General features: G+C 58.0%; 9 protein-coding genes across 9 annotated transcripts; 6 read left to right on the top strand and 3 right to left on the bottom strand.

The window, feature by feature from the left end:
- Nucleotides 1-75: 75 nt before the first annotated feature.
- On the top strand, nt 76-1,801 carry BO86DRAFT_408983 (D-serine ammonia-lyase DSD1; the record flags this gene model as incomplete). Its single annotated transcript, XM_025674382.1, has 3 exons — nt 76-132; nt 188-571; nt 644-1,801. Exons 2-3 carry the CDS (start codon nt 371-373, stop codon nt 1,799-1,801), a joined length of 1,359 nt encoding a protein of 452 aa, XP_025528737.1. The 5' UTR covers nt 76-132; nt 188-370.
- A 348-nt stretch (nt 1,802-2,149) lies between these two features.
- BO86DRAFT_427699 (Zn(II)2Cys6 transcription factor) lies at nt 2,150-4,025 on the top strand (the record flags this gene model as incomplete). The annotated part of the gene is made up of 3 exons (XM_025675563.1): nt 2,150-2,311; nt 2,552-3,073; nt 3,159-4,025. The coding sequence occupies 3 exons, from the start codon at nt 2,150-2,152 to the stop codon at nt 4,023-4,025; spliced, it is 1,551 nt and encodes a 516-aa protein (XP_025528738.1).
- BO86DRAFT_455484 (oxidoreductase, short-chain dehydrogenase/reductase family) lies at nt 4,005-5,283 on the bottom strand. Its single transcript, XM_025677116.1, has 4 exons — nt 5,172-5,283; nt 4,563-5,068; nt 4,472-4,508; nt 4,005-4,403 (listed from the first exon to the last, which is right to left on the bottom strand). The coding sequence occupies exons 1-4, from the start codon at nt 5,219-5,221 to the stop codon at nt 4,163-4,165; spliced, it is 834 nt and encodes a 277-aa protein (XP_025528739.1). The 5' UTR covers nt 5,222-5,283; the 3' UTR covers nt 4,005-4,162.
- Nucleotides 5,284-6,275: 992 nt separating this feature from the next.
- BO86DRAFT_418095 (Aldedh-domain-containing protein) lies at nt 6,276-9,035 on the bottom strand (the record flags this gene model as incomplete). Its single annotated transcript, XM_025675063.1, has 7 exons — nt 6,276-6,383; nt 6,447-6,858; nt 6,915-7,387; nt 7,473-7,862; nt 8,237-8,482; nt 8,534-8,760; nt 8,810-9,035. 7 exons carry the CDS (start codon nt 9,033-9,035, stop codon nt 6,276-6,278), a joined length of 2,082 nt encoding a protein of 693 aa, XP_025528740.1.
- A 402-nt stretch (nt 9,036-9,437) lies between these two features.
- BO86DRAFT_455487 (glutamine synthetase family protein) lies at nt 9,438-11,456 on the top strand (the record flags this gene model as incomplete). Its single annotated transcript, XM_025677117.1, has 6 exons — nt 9,438-10,049; nt 10,118-10,380; nt 10,432-10,484; nt 10,535-11,215; nt 11,268-11,292; nt 11,370-11,456. Exons 1-6 carry the CDS (start codon nt 9,632-9,634, stop codon nt 11,454-11,456), a joined length of 1,527 nt encoding a protein of 508 aa, XP_025528741.1. The 5' UTR covers nt 9,438-9,631.
- Nucleotides 11,348-13,498, bottom strand: BO86DRAFT_408988 (dienelactone hydrolase). The gene is made up of 3 exons (XM_025674383.1): nt 13,059-13,498; nt 12,556-12,993; nt 11,348-12,462 (listed from the first exon to the last, which is right to left on the bottom strand). The coding sequence occupies exons 1-3, from the start codon at nt 13,309-13,311 to the stop codon at nt 11,639-11,641; spliced, it is 1,515 nt and encodes a 504-aa protein (XP_025528742.1). The 5' UTR covers nt 13,312-13,498; the 3' UTR covers nt 11,348-11,638.
- On the top strand, nt 13,198-13,912 carry BO86DRAFT_62416 (uncharacterized protein). The gene has a single exon (XM_025677514.1). The coding sequence runs from the start codon at nt 13,362-13,364 to the stop codon at nt 13,812-13,814; it is 453 nt and encodes a 150-aa protein (XP_025528743.1). The 5' UTR covers nt 13,198-13,361; the 3' UTR covers nt 13,815-13,912.
- A 1,187-nt stretch (nt 13,913-15,099) lies between these two features.
- Nucleotides 15,100-17,413, top strand: BO86DRAFT_388357 (putative MFS transporter). Its single transcript, XM_025671833.1, has 4 exons — nt 15,100-15,461; nt 15,527-15,689; nt 15,752-16,813; nt 16,870-17,413. Exons 1-4 carry the CDS (start codon nt 15,245-15,247, stop codon nt 17,183-17,185), a joined length of 1,758 nt encoding a protein of 585 aa, XP_025528744.1. The 5' UTR covers nt 15,100-15,244; the 3' UTR covers nt 17,186-17,413.
- A 731-nt stretch (nt 17,414-18,144) lies between these two features.
- On the top strand, nt 18,145-20,313 carry BO86DRAFT_62505 (putative phthalate transporter). Its single transcript, XM_025677515.1, has 9 exons — nt 18,145-18,487; nt 18,555-18,594; nt 18,647-18,775; nt 18,840-18,909; nt 18,958-19,005; nt 19,056-19,201; nt 19,253-19,470; nt 19,523-19,984; nt 20,038-20,313. Exons 1-9 carry the CDS (start codon nt 18,264-18,266, stop codon nt 20,159-20,161), a joined length of 1,461 nt encoding a protein of 486 aa, XP_025528745.1. The 5' UTR covers nt 18,145-18,263; the 3' UTR covers nt 20,162-20,313.
- Nucleotides 20,314-20,475: the final 162 nt, after the last annotated feature.

Raw genomic sequence — 20,475 nt, forward strand, 5'->3', positions numbered from 1 at the left:
CTGCCACTCCGGCTAACAAGCTCCTTTCCCTAATACCTATCCTCTAGCAACTCCTTACCCGTATTCGTATATACTTCCTTTTCGCGCATATCACCCATGGACTGTGGAAAGTTGTGGAGTTTGTCTCACTGAGTAAGATATCTTCCTGTGTTCTTTGCCGATCAACAGATAAGCTGACGATATTCAGGGATACAATCCATGCATCCTCTCCAATGTGAACGCCCTATGTCACTTTTAGCCGCGGTGACCCACTTACCAGATTCGGTGTACGGAAGCGCGAGGAGGTTGAGTTTATATAACAGCAGACCAGACCATCTCTCCTCAACCTCAACTCATTCAATTCCCTTTCTCATCCGAGCATCAACTCAAAATGGACGTCCCCTCGTTCCTCACAAGACCCTCCCCCTCCATTACGGAGCTAAAACAATTCTATGTCGGCAAAGACATCAACGACGTGCCCAAACCAGCCGTCGTGCTGGACGTGGCCATCATCAAGAGACACTGCCAGGCCATGCTGGACGCAGCTTCAGCGCTGAACGTCGGATTCCGCGCCCATGTCAAGACCCATAAAGTCAGCCATCGCCATATTCCCCTCCGCCCCAACACCATCCCTACACCACGCTAACCGAGACCCCCCCCCCAGACCCCCCAAGCCACCCGCCTCCAGGTCGGCGAGTCGAGCCCAGAAGTCAACCTGGTCATCTCCACTGTCCTGGAGGGCGAGATGCTCGTGCCCCTCCTGCAAGAATTCCAAGCGGCTGGGCGCTCCGTCAACGTGCTGTACGGCATTCCCCTCGTGCCGTCGCAGGTGCCCCGTCTCGCCGCGCTCGCCCGCCAGCTGGGCGAGAAGAGCATCGCCGTCATCATCGACCACCCGGACCAAGTCGATCTCCTCGCCACCTTCCACAAGCTCTCCGGATTTGCGGCGTGCGTGTTCCTGAAGGTCGACTCCGGGTACCACCGCGCGGGGCTGCCGCCGGCCAAGCTCAACAAGAACGGGCTGCTGGAGAAGGTCGCGGCCGCTGAGAAGCAGGGCCACGCGTTCCTTCTGGGGGTGTACTCGCACAACAGCCTGAGCTACTCGGGGACCACCCCGGACGAGCTGATGGCATATCTGAACGAGGAGATTTCCAGCTGCCGGGACGCGCTGAAACAGAATTCCCAGCTACTCCCGACTGATAGGGAGCTGGTCATCAGCGTCGGCGCGACGCCGCAGGTCGTCTCCTCGCAGCACCTGTTGCACCAATCCCTCAGCTCCGGCGCCAAGGCGTTGAAGAACCTGCTTCACGACCCGGACCACGATATCAACACGAAGGTCAAGGTCGAGCTGCACGCGGGCGTGTACCCGTTTCTCGATATGCAGCAGCTGGGGACCAACGTGCACAAGACACGGGACGCGGAGAGCGAGATCGGCATCGCCGTGGTGGCGGAAGTGTGCAGTGTGTATAACAACGGGGAGCGTTCGCAGCCTGAAGCGCTGGTCGCGGCAGGCTCCCTGGCTCTGGGGCGAGAGCCGGCCGCGTCGTATCCTGGGTGGGGGCTTATCAGCGCGTGGAGACGGCAACCGGGCGCTTCCCGACTCCTGGTGCAGCGCATCAGCCAGGAGCATGCCATCATTTCTTGGGAGGATACGAGTGACCAGTCAAAGATCCCTCTCCAAATTGGCCAGTCCGTCAAGATCTTCCCTAACCATGCGTGTATCACCGGCGCCTTGTATGGATGGTATTTGATTGTGGATTCCAGTGAAGATGGCGATGGATCGAGGGTTGTTGATGTTTGGCCGAGAAGTACTGGATGGTAAACAGATAATGAAATTCATACTATTTCTTTATGCTTTGGCAAAAGCTGCGATCATCCATTCACCTATACCAGCAGACCGTGTACATGTACAGTACCTCGATAGTAATCTATCGAACCATCCATGATAGCATTGAGTCGAAACAAAATCCCCACCGCGATGCCGGCCCCAGTGACCAATCAACGTCTCCAGAATGGGCCAATTCCCCCCACATTCTTCTCTTATCATCACAACCTCCGCTACTCCTAGCCATCACCTTCCAGCCCGGAGCGATCCAGGACTAGTCCCTTAGACCCCTATTTCTCTCACACTACTATTCTTCCGTGCTTCTAGAATACACAGTCACCTCAAATGCCAGCGACCAAACGGCTACGCACCGAGCCCATCGTGCGGGTCCGGACGGGGTGCTGGGCCTGCCGACGGCGCAAGAAGAAGTGCGACGAAGCGAAACCCGTGTGCGGGGGCTGCCTGCGCAACAAGCTGACCTGCCAATGGCCATCGAGCGTGCTTGGGGTCCCCAGCTCTGCTGCGCTTGCTGCCTGGACTGCCCCTACTCCCACCACTACATTCTGCACCGCGAGCCATGCGCATGCGCAACAGCGCTCAGAGCCCATCTCCCGCACGCAGACCCGCGTCTCCTCCTCCCCTGAGACACCCTCATCATCGTCGTCATCATCACCAGCCGCAGCCGCCGCCGCCGCCGCCGCAGCAGCAGTATCATCGTCAGCGTCCCCTGATTCTGTACTATCTCAGGAGGAGATGCCGCGCGAGATGGAGCTGCTCGAGGACGAGCACGGCCGTTCCAACACTACCCCGGGCGTCACGACCATCGCCTCACGATCCACCGCTACAGAACCCACGCTCACTCACGACCGCACAGCAGGAACTACAACGACAGCACTGACGACAATCGGCCAGGCGCTCCCGCGCGCGATGTCGATGATGCCCAACCACGGGCTCGACGCGTACCAGCTGCTGAGCCACTACATGGCGACGACGGCGGACTGCATGGCCAACGGGTCGACGCCCATCAACCCGTTCCTGGTGCAGATTGTGCCGCTGGCGTTCAGCAGCGACCTGCTGCTGCAGCTGGTGCTGACGCAGAGCGCAGCGCACCGGGCGTTCCGGCGGCGGAACGACTCGGACGAGGTGGCGCAGAGCCACTACACGACGGCGCTGCAGCTGTTCCGGAAGGGGGTGACCGAGTTCATCGACGGGAAGGAGTCCAACCCGCTGATCCTGACGGTGGGGGCGCTGGTGATGTGCTTCACGGAGGTATGTGCCCGAACCACCCTACTGTTTACGTTTACGAGGCCACCTTTTCTCTCGTATGCGTGTGTGATTAATGCCCCGAATGCAGACGGCGAAGGGCGACATGAACGGCACGATCTTCGACCACCTCTCCGCCGCGCACTCCCTCCTCATCCGGCTGCTGGCCCACCACCAGGCCGCCGATGCGGCCATCCCCAGCGACCTCAGGGACTTCGTCATCGAGTACTACACCTACACGGCGGCCGTGAGCATGATCTCCATCGACGCCCGCGTCAGCCAGCAGGTGCTCCTGAATTTCGAGCTGGAGCAGAAGGCCCGCCAGCTGCTGGAGGTCGGGTACGTGGGCAATCTGTGCGGGTGCTGGCTGGAGCTGCTGCTGCTGATCCCCTGTATCTTCGACCTCGGACGGCACTGGATGATGATGCCGGCGGATCCGGAGAGTGGCGAGCAGCCGGCCGTCGTGCCGACGGCGGACGAGATCGCCATGTACGGGTCGCTGCAGGCGCAGATCATGCGGTGGGCGCCGCTGCCGTCCGTCGCGCCGGAGGTGTTCCTGGCGGGCCGCATCTTCCAGCAGGCGATGCTGCTCTACCTGTACACGGCGCTGGGCGGGCCCCGGCACTTCGCGCGGTCGAAGACGGGGATGCATCAGATGCTGGTCGAGACGGCCATCGCCGAGGCCATGGCGTATCTGACGCAGCTGTCGGCGACCGCGCGCATCAACTCCGGGCTCTGCTGGCCCATCGCCGTCGTTGGGTCCTGCCTGTCCCACCCGGACCACCAGGAGAACCTGCGGCAGCGGCTGACGACGATGGTCTCTACGTTCGGGCTGGGGAACATGCACCGCACCAAGTTACTCCTCGAGCACATGTGGCAGATGCCCCTGGAGGAGGCGGGGCCCTGGAACATCTGTCGAGCGATGGAGCGGAATCAAATCTGGATATCGTTTGCATAAACAAAGAGAGAAAAAAGCTACCGCCGTCCACGGCTCTCGGTTCTAAATATACACGAACTTCATGACTCATCGCAGCATCCCTCCTCCACAAGACCAGCTTGGAAAAGCGCAAGCGTGATGGGGCTTGACTCCTGGCTCTACGAAGCCTGGTTCTTCGGGGCCTCGGTGGCGGGACCCTCCGGGGTGACATAGGCCTTGGTGAGACCGCCGTCGACCACGAAGTCGGCGGCGTTGACGAAGCTGCTCTCGTCGCTGGCCAGGAAGATGACGGCGTGGGCCTGCTCGATGGCCTCGCCGAAGCGACCGGTGGGGAAGTGCACCTCGCGGCGGAAGCGCTTCTCCTTGTCGTCGCCGAGCCAATCCTGCAACAGGGGGGTGCTAGTCTTATCAGCCAACGCTCTTCACCAATCTCAACCTGAACACAAAGAGAATAGAGTAGTACTCACTTCAAAGGAGCAGGACACAGCGAGTTGAAGCGGAATCCTTGGAATCAGTCAGCATCAGCGTCCACCCCTCCACGCATAAGAAACCACATACCCTCCCGAGCATGCACAATGGCCAACTCGCGGGTCATGGCCAACACCGCGCCCTTACTGGCCGTGTACGCCAACTGCGGGGTCGCCGCGCCGACCAGGGCCACCATGCTGGCCGTGTTGATCACACTGCCCTTCTTCTTGCCGTGGCGGCGCAGACTCTTGACGGCGTGCTTGCACCCGAACCACACGCCCTTCACGTTGATGTTCATGGTCAGATCCCAGATGTTCTCGGGGGTCTGCTCGCTGTCGCCGTCCTGGGCGTGCATGATGCCCGCGTTGTTGAACATGACGTCCACGCCGCCCCAGGCGTCGAGGTGGGCGACGGCGGCCTCGACCTCGCTCTCCTTGGCGACGTCGACGGTGCGGGTCTCGACGCGGCCGTCGTGCTGCGGCACGGCGGTGCGCACCTTGGCCAGCGCCTTCTCGAGGCCCGGCCCGCTGACGTCAGTCATCAGGACGGAGGCGCCCTCGCGGAGCATGAGGATGGAGGTTTCGAGGCCGATGCCGCTGTTTTGGGGGGCAAGCACGAGGGTTAGCTAGCTTGTCCTTCGTTTTGACATGTGCATCTCTCGAGTGTAGTCCAACGAAAAGAGGGGATGGGATAGCATACCCCGCCGCACCCGTCACGATCGCATTCTTGCCCGCAAGTCGTCCAACCATTGTGTCTATCGTTCGTTTCGAATTCGTTCCTTCCGTACTTGACTGTGTACTGTGTAAATCGGATAATCCACCGATGAATAAAGAAACGCGAGGTGCAGGGTAAGGTTGCGTGCAGAAGACAAACAAGAAGGTGCAGTGATGAAGAAGGTCGGTGGAAGAGAGCCCGCAACCCGCTTTAATAACTACTGTTTCCCCCTCGCCGAAAGCTACCCCACTACTCCCCCCACCAACCCTGCTTCACCGCCCGGATACCGCGCTTCGGAGGGTTCCACGTGTTAGCTGCGCGGCGCTGCAAGCGATGGATGGATGAGCACGTGCCACGGCCCTGGGAACTCCATTCACGTTCAGGCAATGAGACACTTACTCCACAGTCATCTGGAGTCTCTGGCGAAGGTAAACGTTATTTGTTGGAGATAACGATCGCTGTCAGCGCGCCGGATCGCGAAAGGATGGAGGGGGACTGTAACAGCAGTGTTGAGCTGGGTTTTGGCGATAAGCGCGATGCGATAAGGATTGAGGGGGAGGAGGAGGAGGGGAGCCGTCGCCTGCGGGTCCGTGCTTGCTGCCTGCCGGTGTCGGGGAAGCGCGGTCCGGGACCGCGCGGCGGTTGGTCACTTATTCACCTTGGGCTTATCGGGGGCTTTGTTGGGTCGCGTTGCTTCGCGGATGGGTTGGGGTTAGAGTATCGGGGTTGTGAGGGGGGTTCTTTGGGATTAGGTTGTTTTAGGGGCTTTGGGGTTGGGGGTGATTGTCTGTTTGCAGTTGTCGGTGGTTGAGGAGACAGGCAAGAGGATGAGGGGGTTCGAGTGCGGGTGGTGGCTCTGCGATGGCTTAGAGCTACTAGGTAACTAACTTATCCGGCGAGGGGGTTTGATTGTAGCAAGGTCATACTGGACTATGAGATTATTCTTGAAAGAGCTACTGAATCAACGAATTGGACAGTTATGGGAGCCGAGAATATGGACATAGTGCTCAAATGCTATTACTACCCAGTCTATTCCTGACCTGATTCAACCACGCGCAACTCATTAAACCATCGCCAACAGCCCCAACTCTACTCCTCCTTGATATGGAAACTCTTCAACTTGTAAAACCCGTCATAAGCCTTAGGGCCCAGCGTGAACCCCAGACCCGAATTCTTCCACCCAATCCACGCGAGATCCTAATTCCCTAAGGTTAGCATACTTTTCCCGCAGGAGCACGCTCAAGAGAAAAAAAAACATACCGGACTGGGATAATCGCAACGGTTCAGATACACCGTGCCCGCCTCGACATCCTCAATCAACTCCTCGCCCCTTTTGATGTCCTTGGTCCAGATGCTCGCCGTCAGACCGTAGTCACTATCGTTCATCAGATCGACCGCTTCCTCATCCGAGGACACCTTCATGATGGGGAGGACCGGGCCGAACGTCTCGTGCTTCATGACCTGCATGTCGTGCGTGGCGTTGATCAACACCGTCGGCGCCAGGTAATTGCCCTCGGAGGGGAGGTTCTGGAAGGTGGGGTTCGCCGGCGTGACGTCCACCGCGCCCTTGGACAGCGCATCGGTGATGTGCGACTGGATGTTCTTGACGGCGAGGCTGGAGACAACGGGGCCGGTGGTCGTGGACTGGTCGTGGGGGTCGCCGACTTTGTAGCTATTGATGCGAGGATATTAGCCACCGGAATTGAAATTCATCGCGAGGAGCCCTACCCAGCCAATTCCTTCTTCACCTCCTCCACAAACGCATCGTGCACATCCGCATGCACGTACACCCGCTCAATGGCGCAGCAGCTCTGGCCGGAATTAAATACCGCACCATCCACAATATTGGCGGCCACGGAGGCCAGGTCGGCGTCCGGCCGCACGTACGCCGGGTCGTTGCCGCCCAGCTCGAGGTTCACCGGCACCAGACGGCGGGCGGTGGCCTCGCGGATGCGCAGGCCCCCGAGCGTCGAGCCGACGAAGGAGATAAGCTTGATCTGGGGCAGTTGGGCGATCTCGTCGAGCACGTCGGCGGAGCCGCAGTGGATGACCTGCAGCACGTGGTCGGGCAGACCGGCCTGCACGAAATACGAGGCCAGCCGTTCGCCGAAGATAGGCGTCTGCGGGGAGGGACGGAGGATGACGGTGTTTCCGCTCAGCAGGGCGGGGAGGAGGGCGTTGACGGTGATGAGGTACGGGTACTACCAAGCCAAAGTGCGGTTCCTGGTTAGAGATCGGAAGATTTGCCACCGACAGGGACGGGACAGGGACAAGGGGTCAGCTCACATTCCAGGCGGTCGAGATCAGAACAGGACCAACGGGTTCCTTCTTAACGAAGCGCCGGAATCCGCTCTCGGGGGTGCCGGGGAGGTTCTTCAGGCTCTCGTCGGCGATGTTGAGCAGGAATTCGGCGCGCTTGCGGAAGGTGTCGATTTCCTTGCCGGTGTAGGCGATCGGGCGGCCCATTTGCGTCGTCAGTTCGGCCGCCAGGGTGTCTCGGTCTGCGACGATGAGGTCCAGCGCCTTCACGACGATCTCCTTCCGCTGTGCGAGGGTCGTTTTCTTGTATGTGCGCAATGCATCTTGGGAAGCTTGGACGATTTTCTGGGCTTCTTCGAGAGAGGTGCCGGGGTGCTCGAAGATGACCTTGTTCGTGGAGGGGGAAAGGGTACGGATCTGGTTCGTCATGTTGGATGTGTTGCGTAAGTCTCAGTCTGTGGAAGCAGCAGTCGACCTGGGTGAGTTTGAATAGGATAAGAAATATAAGGATCGGAATAAGTGAGAACTTGGGATGAAGAGTTGCAGTGGTTATAATCGGGCGATAAGAGGTGGTGGAGGGGCACAGTGGGCACGCATGTGATTGGCGCGCTCTATCGGTGGAGGCGCGGTCTGGCGGTGGGGCTCGACGTAAGGATGCATCGGAGAACACAATGGAATCATTAGGTATGCTATTCAGGACTACTCTTAAAATTATACTACAGGAAACAATTCTATCCAAATCAATCTAACATCCCCAACGCAAATCGTGTCATCGTTTCCGCGACAAACACCCCGTCGTGCGGCTTATCGACCCGCGACATGCCATCCTTGTAGAAGCTCTCTTCGAACACACCGCGCTCATGGCGTATCTTGAGAATCGAACTGACCATGAACCCATTATACTCTGGATGGCCTTGAACCGTTAAAATCTTTTTCGGGATATACAGGCCTTGGATACCGCAGATCAGACTGCCACCTAGGTTCACACATCCCGGCGGAACTTCGAAGACAACGTCACGGTGCATCATCTGCAAAGACTGCAGACTGTTAGTAACTTATTTTCTTGTGTTGCATCTCAGCCGACATACAATCTCATTCTTGCCGAAAAGCTGCCTCCCTGCACTGGTCAGGTAGAACGGCTCGACGGCAACCTCCCATCCAGAGACACTGGGGCCAACGCGGGCCCCCAGAGCCCGCGCAATGATCTGGTGGCCGAAGCAGATCCCGATCATGGGTTTGTGGTGGACGGTATAGCAGTCTTGGACGAAGCGGAGCAGCGTGAGTATCCATGGCTCATCTTTGTAGGAGTCGTGTTCTAAGCAGTGTCAGCACTGTCTGTGGATAGGGTATTGTGCTTGCCTTACTGCTGCCAGTCAAGAGAACGACGTCGAAATCTTCGGGTTTGGGGTACTCGGCAAATGGTAGCACGACATTGGTCTTTGTCAATTGCAGTTTCACAGGAGGCTCAATCGTCTGCAGCCCCTCGTTCAGGTGATTCTCAAAGATATCCCCGTAGGTGCCATATTGGGAGAGAATGGGATCCACTGGCGTGTCGCATTCCAGAACAGCGACTCGAAGAAGTTGGGTCATCATGCTGATTGTTGTAAAGGTGGTAGTAGCCAGTCGCAGCGAGTGTGTAGTAAAGCACTGCACCCATCTTGGCTTTATACAACGCACGAGGCGACTTGTTGAAAGCGATACCACCAACCGCGGTTAGAACGAGTTCCTTGATGCGTTCCCTGTTGACACCTGAGGCAAGAGGGGCAAGACTGGACCGTTACGTAACAGCCGTGGGCCACCGCATCACGTGATTCTTCTCCAACAACGACCCCTCATGGGCGATAAGCGATAAGCGCGGTTCCGTGGCTTGCCCCGCAGCAGCGCGGTCCGAGGTGTTGGGGAGCGCGCGCGGTAGCTCTACAGCTTCAGCCCGCCGTCATTCTCGGAGCCAGTATCGTCAAATCGGTGCTTACCATTGCAGACCGCCAGTGAAGTCCATTGCCGCGCGATGGAGCTCCTGTGGAGCTTCGTGCCATGCTGTCGCAAGTATTGCGACCGCCGTCGGGGTCACGACTAGTCCACGGTCGCTGTTGCAACTTCCTTTAAAGCCCTCGCCTCGCCTTTCCTTCCTCTTCTCCAGAAACTTTCAGCACTTTTGCAACTCACGACAGAACATCCCCGTCGAGATGACGTCCGCAACCATCACCGCGGAGGACCTCCCCAGCCTCCTGGCCAACGACATCAAGGTCAAGGTCGCCGGCATCGACTGCGACGGCATCCTGCGCGGCAAGGTCATGTCCACGGAGAAGTTCCTGGGCATCGCGCAGAAGGGATTCGGCTTCAGCTCCGCCGTGTTCGGGTGGGACATGCAGGACGTGCTCTACACGACGGACGCGAAGATCGCGCCCGCGGACTCGGGCTACGTCGACTTCATCGCCATCCCGGACCTGGACTCCTTCCGGCGCATCCCGTGGGAGGACAACATCCCGTTCTTCCTCGTGCGCTTCGCCCAGAACGACCAGCCCGTGTCCGCCGATGGGCGCAGCATGCTCCGGTCGATATGCGACCAACTCGCCGCGGAAAACTGCCAGGGGATGGCCGGAGGTAAGGGCATTTCGCGTCTGCAGGCTGATGGTGACTGGGCTGGCATAGACAATGCTGACCCGGAACAGTGGAGCTAGAGTTTATGAACTTCCAGACCCCCTCCGAGGACGGGTACGGGGCCAATGGCTCCCAGATCCGCGACATCGCCGCCTTCCTCGATAAGAATGCCCCGGGGGCGTTGCGCCCGCTGACGCAGGGCAGCTTCTCCTACAGTGCCACCAGACCGGTCGCATACAAGAAATACTTCTACGATATCTTCGACACCAGTGCACAGTTCAAATGCGGGATCGAGGGCTGGCACACGGAGGGTGGACCGGGTGTATATGAAGCAGTGAGTTGACCGTGCTGGTGGAGGGGTTATGCGAATGCTCACAGTTACCAGGCGCTGAAGGTGTCCCCGGTCATTGAAATGGCAGATAAGGTGTCTCTATTCAAGTAAGCACGCCCCTCAGCCCCGTGCTAGAGACCCAAACTGACACATCCAGACTGCTGGCCAAATCGGTCGGCCTCGAACATGGCATCACGCCGTGCTTCATGGCCAAGCCGATGCAAGGCCAACCCGGAAGCTCCGGGCACATTCACGTCTCGCTCTGCGACCTGGCGGGCAAGAACCTCTTCGCGCGCGAGACCCCCGACACAAACGCCCCGTGGGCCGATGCAGCTGGCCTGTCGGACCTGGGCCGACAGTTCCTGGCCGGTCTGCTGGAGGCGCTGCCGGACATCATGCCTCTGTTCGCGCCGACCATCAACTCGTACAAGCGGCTCGTCGAGAACTTCTGGGCGCCGGTGAACATCAGCTGGGGGCTGGAGGACCGGATGGCGTCGGTGCGGCTCATCACGCCGCCCGTGTGCAAGCCGGGCGCCACGCGGTTCGAGGTGCGCATCCCCGGCGCGGACCTGCACCCGCACTACGCGCTCGCCGCGATCCTGGCCGCCGGCTGGCGCGGCGTGCAGAAGCAGCTTGAGATCCGGGTCCCGCCCGTCTCGGCCATGAAGGCCGCCCACCAGCAGCCCGAGCTGCTCCCCAACACCCTGGAGGAGGCGCTGCGGCGGTTCAACGCCCCAACCAGCATCGCGCGGGAGATCCTGGCGCCCGAGTTTGTGGATTTCTTCACCGCCACGCGCGAGCACGAGCTGCGGGTGTGGCGCGAGGCGGTCACGGATTGGTAAGTCTTTGCCCTTGGTGCTCAGCAGTGCCTGTATTGACTGGTGGTTTAGGGAGTTCAAGCGGTACATCGAGACAGTATAGTAGGCGGAAAGTTGCACTGTAGATTATGAAGAACATGAGAGATGAATACCACATACATACCACGTACACAGTCCCTGTGTAGATTGCCTGTTTTCAATTTCATTCAGAAGAAGTTGCAGCGTGGCTCAGAGCGTGTGAATATGTTTGACTATGCATGAGATCAACTGTATCAATGCGACTTAGAAGAGTACGGAATTATCAACCACCACTACAGCAAAAGAAAAACACGCCGCGTCATCGCGCACAATCTGGAATCAAAAGATAATTCAAAACCATGAGATACAGAATGCAAATGTCCAGGGTATAGAAGATGCCAGTCGAGAAATTAGGGTGATGAGGTTCAGTCATCGCTTTTAGGTTCGGGCTCGTCCTCGACGGTGGCAGCGGTGGGACTTTTGCTATGCCCGTTACTGGGGGTGCCATTCTGCTCGTGCTCATCATCATCATCATCATCGGGGTGCTCGTCGCCCACCGCGCCGTCGTGCTCGCCGTCGTGGCGGTGGCCGTTCTGCTCCTCGCCGTTGCGCTGCACGTTCTTGCCCTTGCCGTCCCCGTCGCCCAGCGGCTTCTCGACCCCGATATCGCCCGCCTCCGTCCCGGACTCCTCGACCTTCCCCCGCTGCTTGGCCCGCGCGCGCCGGATCAGCCGGTTGTGGTAGTCCTTCTTCTCGGCCTCCGGGTCCTCCTCCACGATGCGACGGGCGGCCTCACGTCCTACCACGGGCAGGCGGTCGACGCCCGGCGCCGTCGCCCCGGGCGGCACGTACTTGGGGTCCAGCAGGCCCAGCTGCACCAGCACGCTGGCCTGGTCCCAGTACATATGCTCGGAGTACAGGCGGCCGGCGCGCAGGCTGACGATGCTCACGAGAATCACCTCGACGCGCTTGTTCGTCGGCGGGATGCCCGGCAGCATCCAGGGAATCTCCTCGGAGTGCTCGAACGAGGCGTACAGCTCGTCGACGACGCGGTCTGCCCCCACGGTGCGTGAGATCAGCCGCAGCCGCATCGACGGCGGCAGTTTGCGCAGGAAGTGGTGTTCGTAGAAGCGGCGCAGGGCGTGCGCGCCGATCGCGCCGCTCATCGTCGGCGCCATCGTCACGGCCGGGTTGAGGTGCGAGACGTACGGTTCTACCGTGCCTTTGAGGTTCATGGAGAAGAAGCGCGCTAGATTCAGGACAGTGTCAGTGTTCGGTTGGGTTGCGGGTGTGTGTGTGTGTGTGTGTGTGTGTGTGTGTGAGGCGAGATGCGGTTGCGTACCTTCCAGATGCTCCTCCCACCGCGACTCCAGATCCAGGTCCTTCCCGAACGCCTTGCGCAACACCTGCAGCGTGCGGCTCCACGCCAGATCCGACGCCAGCCGGTCGTACTCCTCCAGGTCGCTCTCCGCGAACCCGGGCTGCACCGAGGCGTACGTGAACGTCGGCCAGCCGATGTTCAGCCGCTCGCCCGTGCCGATGCCCGGGTTGATCTTCTTGGTCGTGCGCTTCTTCTTCCCCTGCAGGCCGAGTGCCGTCGGGATGGTGACCATGTCCACGGTGTTGCCGGCCAGGTGGCAGAGCACCCGCAGTTGGACCGAGTAGCGGTTGCGGGTGTCGGGGATGGTGGTCGGGTAGTAGGCGATCAGCGCGGCGAGACGGCTGGCGTTGGTCGGCTTGAGGAAGTAGTCCATGCAGAAGGAGGCTGCGTCTCCGAAGGCTGGGTTGCAGATTAGACGCACGCGAACGGGAATGGGCATGGGTGAGTCTCCACGATGTGCTTACCGATGATCGCATAGTTGTCACCCACCCCCAACCCGTCTTTGACCGTCCTCAGTCGAGCAGCGTAATCCTTCCCGCCGTTGTTGAACGGCACATACACGACATCGAACCCCTCGTCCGCCCACGCTCGAATGGTCTGCGTGTCGAACTCCTCAGTCTCGGCCGTGATGCACACCCGCGCCGTCCCCAGGTTCGCATTGTTGTAGATGAAGCCGGATGCCCCGGGCGCGTTGATGGATATCGAAGCCATGGTCATTGGGCCTGATCCTTGTTATTGTGTTGTGATTCTCGAAATCAGTAGTTGTAATGTCTCTCTCGAAATCGAGGGCAATGCGAAAACAAAAAGAAGGTCTGACAGCTGTCTCCCTCCCCCTCCGTGCCATGGACCAGGATCTACAACATTTTATGGAGTGGTGGACGCCTACGTCACTGCCTGCCCTCCATCCCGTTCCCGTTCCGCATACGTCATTGCCGCCCGGGAAGCCAGGATCAGCTGATGGTCAGGCCTATATGAGATTGGTAGCCCAGTTGTTAGTCGCCCACTCCAGTCTGCCAGTTCCTTCGAAAGAGCTCGGAGCGTTTGGATGCTTTTCCTGGTTTGTGGCATGTTGTTATAGATGTGTTGTTTTTTTGTTGAAGGATGGTTCCGAACGGTCGAGCATTCCTTGGGAATGGCGAAACTCAAATGGTGGTCGGGGTGGGAATGGTGCACCCTCAGGCAGCGATGGAGAGTGCCTGGATCGGCTGCATCGGGCTTAGGCCTGTTGGGAGCTGTCGCTGTCATCGGCCTCGCTCCGATTGCCGGATTGGGTTGTATACTTGGCTTACTACTTAGTAGTGGCCTGGGGCTGGGCCTCGGCATTCACCGCCAGAGCTCTGTCAAGCTCTTTTTGGTGCACTGTCTTTCTCATGCTTGGTTATGACTCTTGGACTTCAATCTTACGTCGATAGATTATGAGTTGGAATGTTTTTTCTAATACTATCGCAACACTATCCAACCTCTCGACTGTATTTATCTTGTGCTGCTGGTTCGGTTCGCAATGGCTGTGTTGCAATCATGTGAAAAAGACATTTGCGGTCACACCTGGGCGATATAGCATATTCGTCGAACAGTCCTTGTTGCAATTGCACTCAACGATGGCGACAGATTCTCGTGCAGAGCTATCCAGAGAAGCTTGTGAGCAGACTGCAAGGCATATCGCATCTGATAAGAAGCCCCAGCATTTTCAATCGCGGTAAGTCGGGGTAAAACCCTGGGGACCACAGAGCTAAGTTATCCCCTCGGGAAATCCGCAACGGGCTGCAGGAGAGAGAGGGGTAATTGGTACTCCGTAATGCGGAAGATCAATGCTCGTTTTGTGTACATGATGCACCGTACTGAATACCGACGTACAATCGCAGCTACTCTACGGACTGGTCGTGGATGGCGTGATGCCTTCCAGAATACATTATCTTTCATGCAGGGTATTCCGGCTATTTCCAGAAGGATGGTCGATGGCGGGATACAAACAATCTTTATTTGAGGTCCGACCAATTGACTCCGGCAAGACCGCTTAGCTGGCAGGTTCGATAAGCTAAGGGGAGTACTAGCTCGGGGTTGACTGGAAAACCCTAGGAAGAAGAGTGAATAATCTAGACCCATCGGCTGTGGTGGAGCCGGGGTAGAAAGAGAGAAAAAAAAGCTCAAGACGTCAGGTGCCCTCTGGATTTCCCCTTCCATTCCTTAACACTGGGCAAATGCATTGATCTTCTCCACCACCAGATAAGAACGATAAGCTATAGTTAGTTAGTTAGTTTAGACGGGGTTATTTACCCACTCCAAATCCTGTTTTTTTTTGTGTTGTGCTTTTCCAAAATTCCTCCCTCTTGCTTTCCTCTTCAGCCCTTCATTCACGATTTTTTTCTCTGGAAGTACAGTGAAGTAAGGTAAGGTGGTGGCTGGCGAGAGAACTCTCGAACGTTCGGCAAAACCACCAACTGGAAACCCAACCACTTTAACTTTCCTGCCGACCTTCCCTCTCCCCCCCCCCCCCCAAGCCTTCAAGCCTATCCTTCCCGTTTCCAAGTTCCCTGTCCATTCGTCGTCGTTGTTTGTCCTCGTCCCCTGGCACCAGCACCAGGCTCCCTAGCCTATTCGCTTTCAGACCAATCGCTACACTTATCCCTAACCGAAAGTACAGTGCAGTACCATGTCCTTGGTCCAGCACGTCTCTGCAATTGAGGGTGCGGACCGTGAACCCGATCCTCACGATGATAGCACTATCACCACCGCCGTAACCAGCGAACACTACGGATCCATCCGTCGCAAGATCAGCTACGACTTCTTCCCTCCACCACCGCCCCCCATCGAAGAAGAACTGCATTCGGGGACTCCGGCTTATAAAGTCCCCACCGCCACGCGACTAGGTAGGTGGTACAAGACTGGAGTTTTCGTTTTTGCTTGAACGAATCTCCCTGTTGACCCCGTCTAGCCCAGGTTGCCGTCACGATTCTGGCATGCTGGTTTGCTGCAGGCATTGTCTTCGGATTCGCAGCGCTCAAGCCGGTCTTGATCGCGGAGGGAGTATACAGGGATCTGTGCACCGACGAAGAACTGCGCGACGGCGTCGACGTGTGCGTGGAACAGGATCTTAGGTGCGTATGGCCCTTCCCACCGAATCTGCCCCCTCGTGGGGATCATCCGCTGACTCGAGCAGGCTCAACTTCTTCTTCACCGTCAGTTCGATCACAGCCAACGTGTCTGCCTTGCCGGTCGGAACCATCCTGGATCGCTATGGCTCTCGCGTCTGTGGCTTCGCAGGTTGCGTGCTTCTGGCCATCGGCTGCGTGCTGATGGCATATTCGTTCTCGGAGCCCGGGTTCGACGGGTACATCGCCGCGAACTTCTTCCTCGCCCTGGGGGGAACGTTCATTTTTGTGCCTTCGTTTCAGATCGCCAATGCGTTCCCCAAGTATGCCGGAACCATTGTGGCCCTGGTCACCGGCGCCTTTGATGCATCGGCAGCTGTATATCTGTTCTACCGTCTGGCGTATGACGCCACCGACCGGTCCTTCACTCCCCAGTCATTCTTTACGGGGTACCTGCTGGTCCCCGTGCTTATATTCATTGCCCTTATTACTATCATGCCCGCCCGCGACTACCAGAGCGCGCATCAGTTAGAGATTAGAATCGAAAAGGCGGAGGACGCGACCCGCGACGTGCACGACTCGGATGACGACATCGAGAGCGACTCGGAGCTACTGCGGATCCGCCGGGAGCGTGCCAAGCGCCGCCTCAACAAGATCCATAAGATTGACGAGGTGCTGGGCGATCGCGACGAGCGGCTGCAGCGCGAGCACCACGAGGAAGAGCGCCAGGCGACAAGCGCGGTGTGGGGCGCGCTGCATGGCCAGCCGGCGCACAAGCAGATGCTGACCCCGTGGTTTGTGCTGATCACCCTGATGACGGTGCTGCAAATGCTGCGGATGAACTACTTCATCGCGACCATCTACGCGCAGTACGAGTACATGTTGCAATCCGCCCCGCTGGCGGCCCAGATCAACGGCTTCTTCGACGTGGCCCTGCCGGTGGGTGGGGTGGTCTCCACGCCCTTCATCGGGATGCTGCTCGATAACCTCAGCGTGCCCTCCATCCTCAGCATCATCGTCGTGCTCACCACCGTGATTGGTATCTTCAACTCCATCCCCGTGTTGTGGACGGGCTATGTGACGGTAACCCTGTTCGTGTTGCTGCGGCCACTCTACTACTCTGCCATGTCGTAAGTTCTTGTCGCGAATCTTGACTTTGGATCGGATCTGATGCTGTGATTCGCAGGGATTACGCCACCAAGGTTTTTGGGTTCGCCACCTTCGGGCGCGTCTACGGAACGATCATCTGCTTCTCGGGGCTCGTCAATTTCTCCCAGTACGGCCTCGATGCTCTCACCCACGGGCCTTTTGATGGCAACCCCATCCCCATCAACATCTTTTTCGCGGGCGCTGGGTTTGTCGTGGGGACGGCGCTGGTGGCCTTTGTCTACTTTGCCGGCAGACACATGAAGGAGGAGCAGCGGGACATGGAGGAGAGTGGCGAGCGGCAATGGTTGATTCCGGAGGAGAGCGAAGAAGATGTGTATGGGTCTACGAGATAGTCGAGATAGTCGGTTGTGCCGAGGTTCGAGGGAACGGAGCTGGAACAGCAGTGCGCACAGATAAACGCGCCAGAATATGGGTTCTAAGGGTATCGTGTACATTGTTATAGGTGTGGGGAGTGTGGTTCTGTGGATGAGGCGTTTTTTTGTGTTTCCGACTCGGAAAAGAAACAATTGATCTGTGCATAGCAATAGGTGCTAGGTAGGGTAGTTTAGTTTAGTTTATAAAGGGCATCGATTCTGATTTGCTTGAATAATGCGCTGGAACCCTGCCCGACCGGCAGGTCTTTGCAGATACTCAAAACTAAACCTCCGAGCACCACGCGATTCCGGCCAGACCGTCTGTTTGCCACGCCAGGCCATGGCAAAGAGTCAGTTGTTCGTATCCGCTCTTGGTCGGGCTGCCAAGGGGGGACTGGGGGACTGCCAAGGGACCAGTCCGGATGGTCTTGATGTCAACCTGGAACCGCCCTCAACCCCCGCATTCTTTCTCCCTTCCTCCACATCGCCCGAATCCGGGGAGGGGGTTTTGTTGTCTGGCTCCAGTTTTTGTGGGGAAATCTCCCTTCCCCGGACCATTCCAAGTTGTCTTCTCTCCTTCTCCTTCCAGTTCTCTTCCCCAGGCCGAGGTAACTTGTGGATTCTCTGAGCGGCTATTGGACTCATTCCTCCTGAGGGTCTTGAAAATTGAGTTTCTTGTTTGGCAGCGACGCTATCAGCTGGGCGGATCTGGGGTCTGTGGAGGGGACAGGAGAGGGAGTCTCTTCGTCATGCAGCCGCGGATGTGGAGAATGACAGAGGAAGAAGAGGGGGGAGGGTTTCCGATTGACTTGACTTGACTTGACTGGTTTTGGTCTGCTTTGGTCTGCGTTGGTCTACTACCTAGGCTTTCTTCCTTATCTTTGTACGACATATAACTACGATCCACTACCCCCGGCCGACCCTACTGCCCCCTGCGTTCCTTCGATTCTTCATTGCCCATCCCCATTGCTTTTTGTCTTGGCAAGCTGGGTTCTCTATCGATAGTCGCTTTCTGCAGATCTCCTCTTTGGTTTTCTCCTCTCCACACGAGCTTCTCATGTCTCCCCCCAGCAGCGAGAAAGGAGGGAGCGTGGATCGCATCGAGGACATCACTCGGGCCAATCCCAGCCCCGACGATGTCGACCACGACGAAGAGTACTCCTACGCGGAGCAGCGCAAGATCATCCACCGGATCGATCGCCGCCTGGTGACCATCACGGGTCTGGCGTATTGCATTTCCTTGATGGACCGCACGAATTTGAGCATGGCTGCTGTCGCGGGGTGAGTCTTCTGGCTTCGTGTCCACTACCGCGCGCTGAGCTGCTAATTGTGCTCTTGTGGACTACAGCATGACTAAAGACCTGCAGTTGACTGTTGGGACACGCTATGTGGGTGACTCCGTGGCTGCATGGGCTGGGTGATGTGCTGACCGGCCGGTAGTCGGTGATCGTGCTTATTTTCTTTGTTCCCTACGTGATCTTCCAGCCGCCGATGACGGTGGTGACCCGCAAGTTTGGGCCGACGATCTTCTTGGGCAGTATTGTTATCTCTTGGGGGGCGATTCTGGTGGTGAGTCTTCTTGTATTGTTGTTTGAATTGGGTAAAAGTGGACACTGATGATTGTCCGTTCCAGGGAATGGGGTTTACGAAGAACTGGAAGCAGATGGTCGCTTGTCGATTCCTCTTGGGGATTTTGGAGGCTGGTGAGTCGGCTCTTTCTTCTGGGAGGAGGTTGGTGCTTACGATGACAGGCTACTTCCCCGGCTGTGTGTATCTACTCTCCAGTTGGTATACGAGATGTGAGTGATGTTCCCGGTGTGTGTTTGGGTTTGTGCTGATGACCGCGCAGTCGACGTGCAAAAGCGCTTCTCCATCTTCTACCTCATCGGCTGCGTCGCGTCCGCGCTGGCCGGAATCCTCGCTTTCGGGCTGATGCAGATGGAAGGGCTGCAGGGAATCCGCGGCTGGCGATGGATTTTCATCATGGAGGGTGTTGTACGTATACCGGGGGCATGCGGTTGACGGCTGGCGCTGATGACGCTGTAGATCACCGCGGTGATCGGGGTCCTCACTCTGATCTTCCTGGTCGACTTCCCCGATCGAGCCCACAAGTCCTGGCGGTTTCTGAGTGAGAAAGAAAGCTCCTTCATTGTCCGGCGCATCAACCGCGATCGGTCGGATGGTAACGAGGAGCCCTTCACGCTAAAGCGGTTCTTGTCTCCCGCTCTGGACCTCAAGATCTGGGGGTTCGCTATGATTTTCTTGTCCGTCCCCACGGCCTACCCTTCGCCTCGAGACAACGCTAACAGACCACAGCTGCACCACAACGGTTACCTACGCCATTGCATACTTCCTCCCCATCATCCTGCAGCAAGGCATGGGCTTCAGCATCGGCGCGGCGCAGTGCCTCGCCGCGCCGCCCTACGTCTTCGCCGGCATCATCATGTTCGGGGGCGCCTGGGTGGGCGACAAGTACCGGGTGCGCGGGGCCATCGTGGTCTTCAACGCGCTGCTGTGCATCATCGGCCTCCCGATCATGGGGTTTGCGCACGGCAACGCGGCCCGCTACGTCGGCGTCTTCTTCAGCGTCGCCGGCGCCAACTCGAACATCCCCGCCGTGATGGCGTACCAGGCCAACAATGTGCGCGGCCAGTGGACGCGCGCGCTGTCGAGCGCCACCCTGGTGGGCTTCGGGGGCATCGGCGGGATCGTCAGCAGTTTGGTGTTTCGGTCGGAGGATGCGCCGGGGTATCGACCGGGCATGTGGACTACGATCGCGTGAGTCATTTCCTTGGGTTTGGTCGATGGCCTTACTGACTGTGTGTGGATAGGTGCAATATCTTGATCCTGGTGATTGTCGGGGCGCTGAGTTGGTGGTTCCGGAAGTCGAATCGGCAGGCGGAGCGCGGGGAGAGGGTCATTGAGGGGGCGGAGGATTTCAGGTATACCCTTTGAGTGCATTGATCGATTGATCGCTGCCATTTGGGAAAGGAAATACTGTGTATGTACCTAGGCAGGAATCCTGGCACCAACCATACCTCACTGCAGGCTTGCAGATAGTTCACCCTAGTTAGTATTAACCTTACACGCAATGAATATGATTGAACGCCTTATCGTGGTTCTTCCCCGGACTACCTCGTGTGAAGTCAATCCTGGTCAGCTGCCAGCCGCCATCCGCCAGCCTCAGGCACCCCCGCACGCAGCCTTAGTTCTTTCTTATCTTATCAGCAGCCATTTTCCCAAGCAGCGACCCGACTAAACCCGGAATG

The sequence above is a fragment of the Aspergillus japonicus genome, assembly GCF_003184785.1.
Source record: "Aspergillus japonicus CBS 114.51 unplaced genomic scaffold BO86scaffold_17, whole genome shotgun sequence".
Taxonomy (NCBI): Eukaryota; Fungi; Ascomycota; class Eurotiomycetes; order Eurotiales; family Aspergillaceae; genus Aspergillus; species Aspergillus japonicus.

Excerpts from the sequence above, each read along its gene's own strand:
- BO86DRAFT_455484 (XM_025677116.1), bottom strand. The coding sequence starts at position 5,221 with ATGGTTGGACGACTTGCGGGCAAGAATGCGATCGTGACGGGTGCGGCG. Across the intron at positions 5,069-5,171 it reads ATCGTGACGGGTGCGGCGGG|CGGCATCGGCCTCGAAACCT; the intron begins GTATGCTATCCC and ends CCCCCAAAACAG. Across the intron at positions 4,509-4,562 it reads CATTGTGCATGCTCGGGAGG|GATTCCGCTTCAACTCGCTG; the intron begins GTATGTGGTTTC and ends ACTGATTCCAAG.
- BO86DRAFT_408988 (XM_025674383.1), bottom strand. The coding sequence starts at position 13,311 with ATGACCATGGCTTCGATATCCATCAACGCGCCCGGGGCATCCGGCTTC. Across the intron at positions 12,994-13,058 it reads TGACAACTATGCGATCATCG|CCTTCGGAGACGCAGCCTCC; the intron begins GTAAGCACATCG and ends TCTGCAACCCAG. Across the intron at positions 12,463-12,555 it reads GTGGGAGGAGCATCTGGAAG|CGCGCTTCTTCTCCATGAAC; the intron begins GTACGCAACCGC and ends TCCTGAATCTAG.
- BO86DRAFT_62416 (XM_025677514.1), top strand. The coding sequence starts at position 13,362 with ATGTCTCTCTCGAAATCGAGGGCAATGCGAAAACAAAAAGAAGGTCTG.
- BO86DRAFT_388357 (XM_025671833.1), top strand. The coding sequence starts at position 15,245 with ATGTCCTTGGTCCAGCACGTCTCTGCAATTGAGGGTGCGGACCGTGAA. Across the intron at positions 15,690-15,751 it reads TGCGTGGAACAGGATCTTAG|GCTCAACTTCTTCTTCACCG; the intron begins GTGCGTATGGCC and ends TGACTCGAGCAG. Across the intron at positions 16,814-16,869 it reads CTCTACTACTCTGCCATGTC|GGATTACGCCACCAAGGTTT; the intron begins GTAAGTTCTTGT and ends TGTGATTCGCAG.
- BO86DRAFT_62505 (XM_025677515.1), top strand. The coding sequence starts at position 18,264 with ATGTCTCCCCCCAGCAGCGAGAAAGGAGGGAGCGTGGATCGCATCGAG. Across the intron at positions 18,488-18,554 it reads AGCATGGCTGCTGTCGCGGG|CATGACTAAAGACCTGCAGT; the intron begins GTGAGTCTTCTG and ends TGTGGACTACAG. Across the intron at positions 19,471-19,522 it reads GGGTTCGCTATGATTTTCTT|CTGCACCACAACGGTTACCT; the intron begins GTCCGTCCCCAC and ends AACAGACCACAG.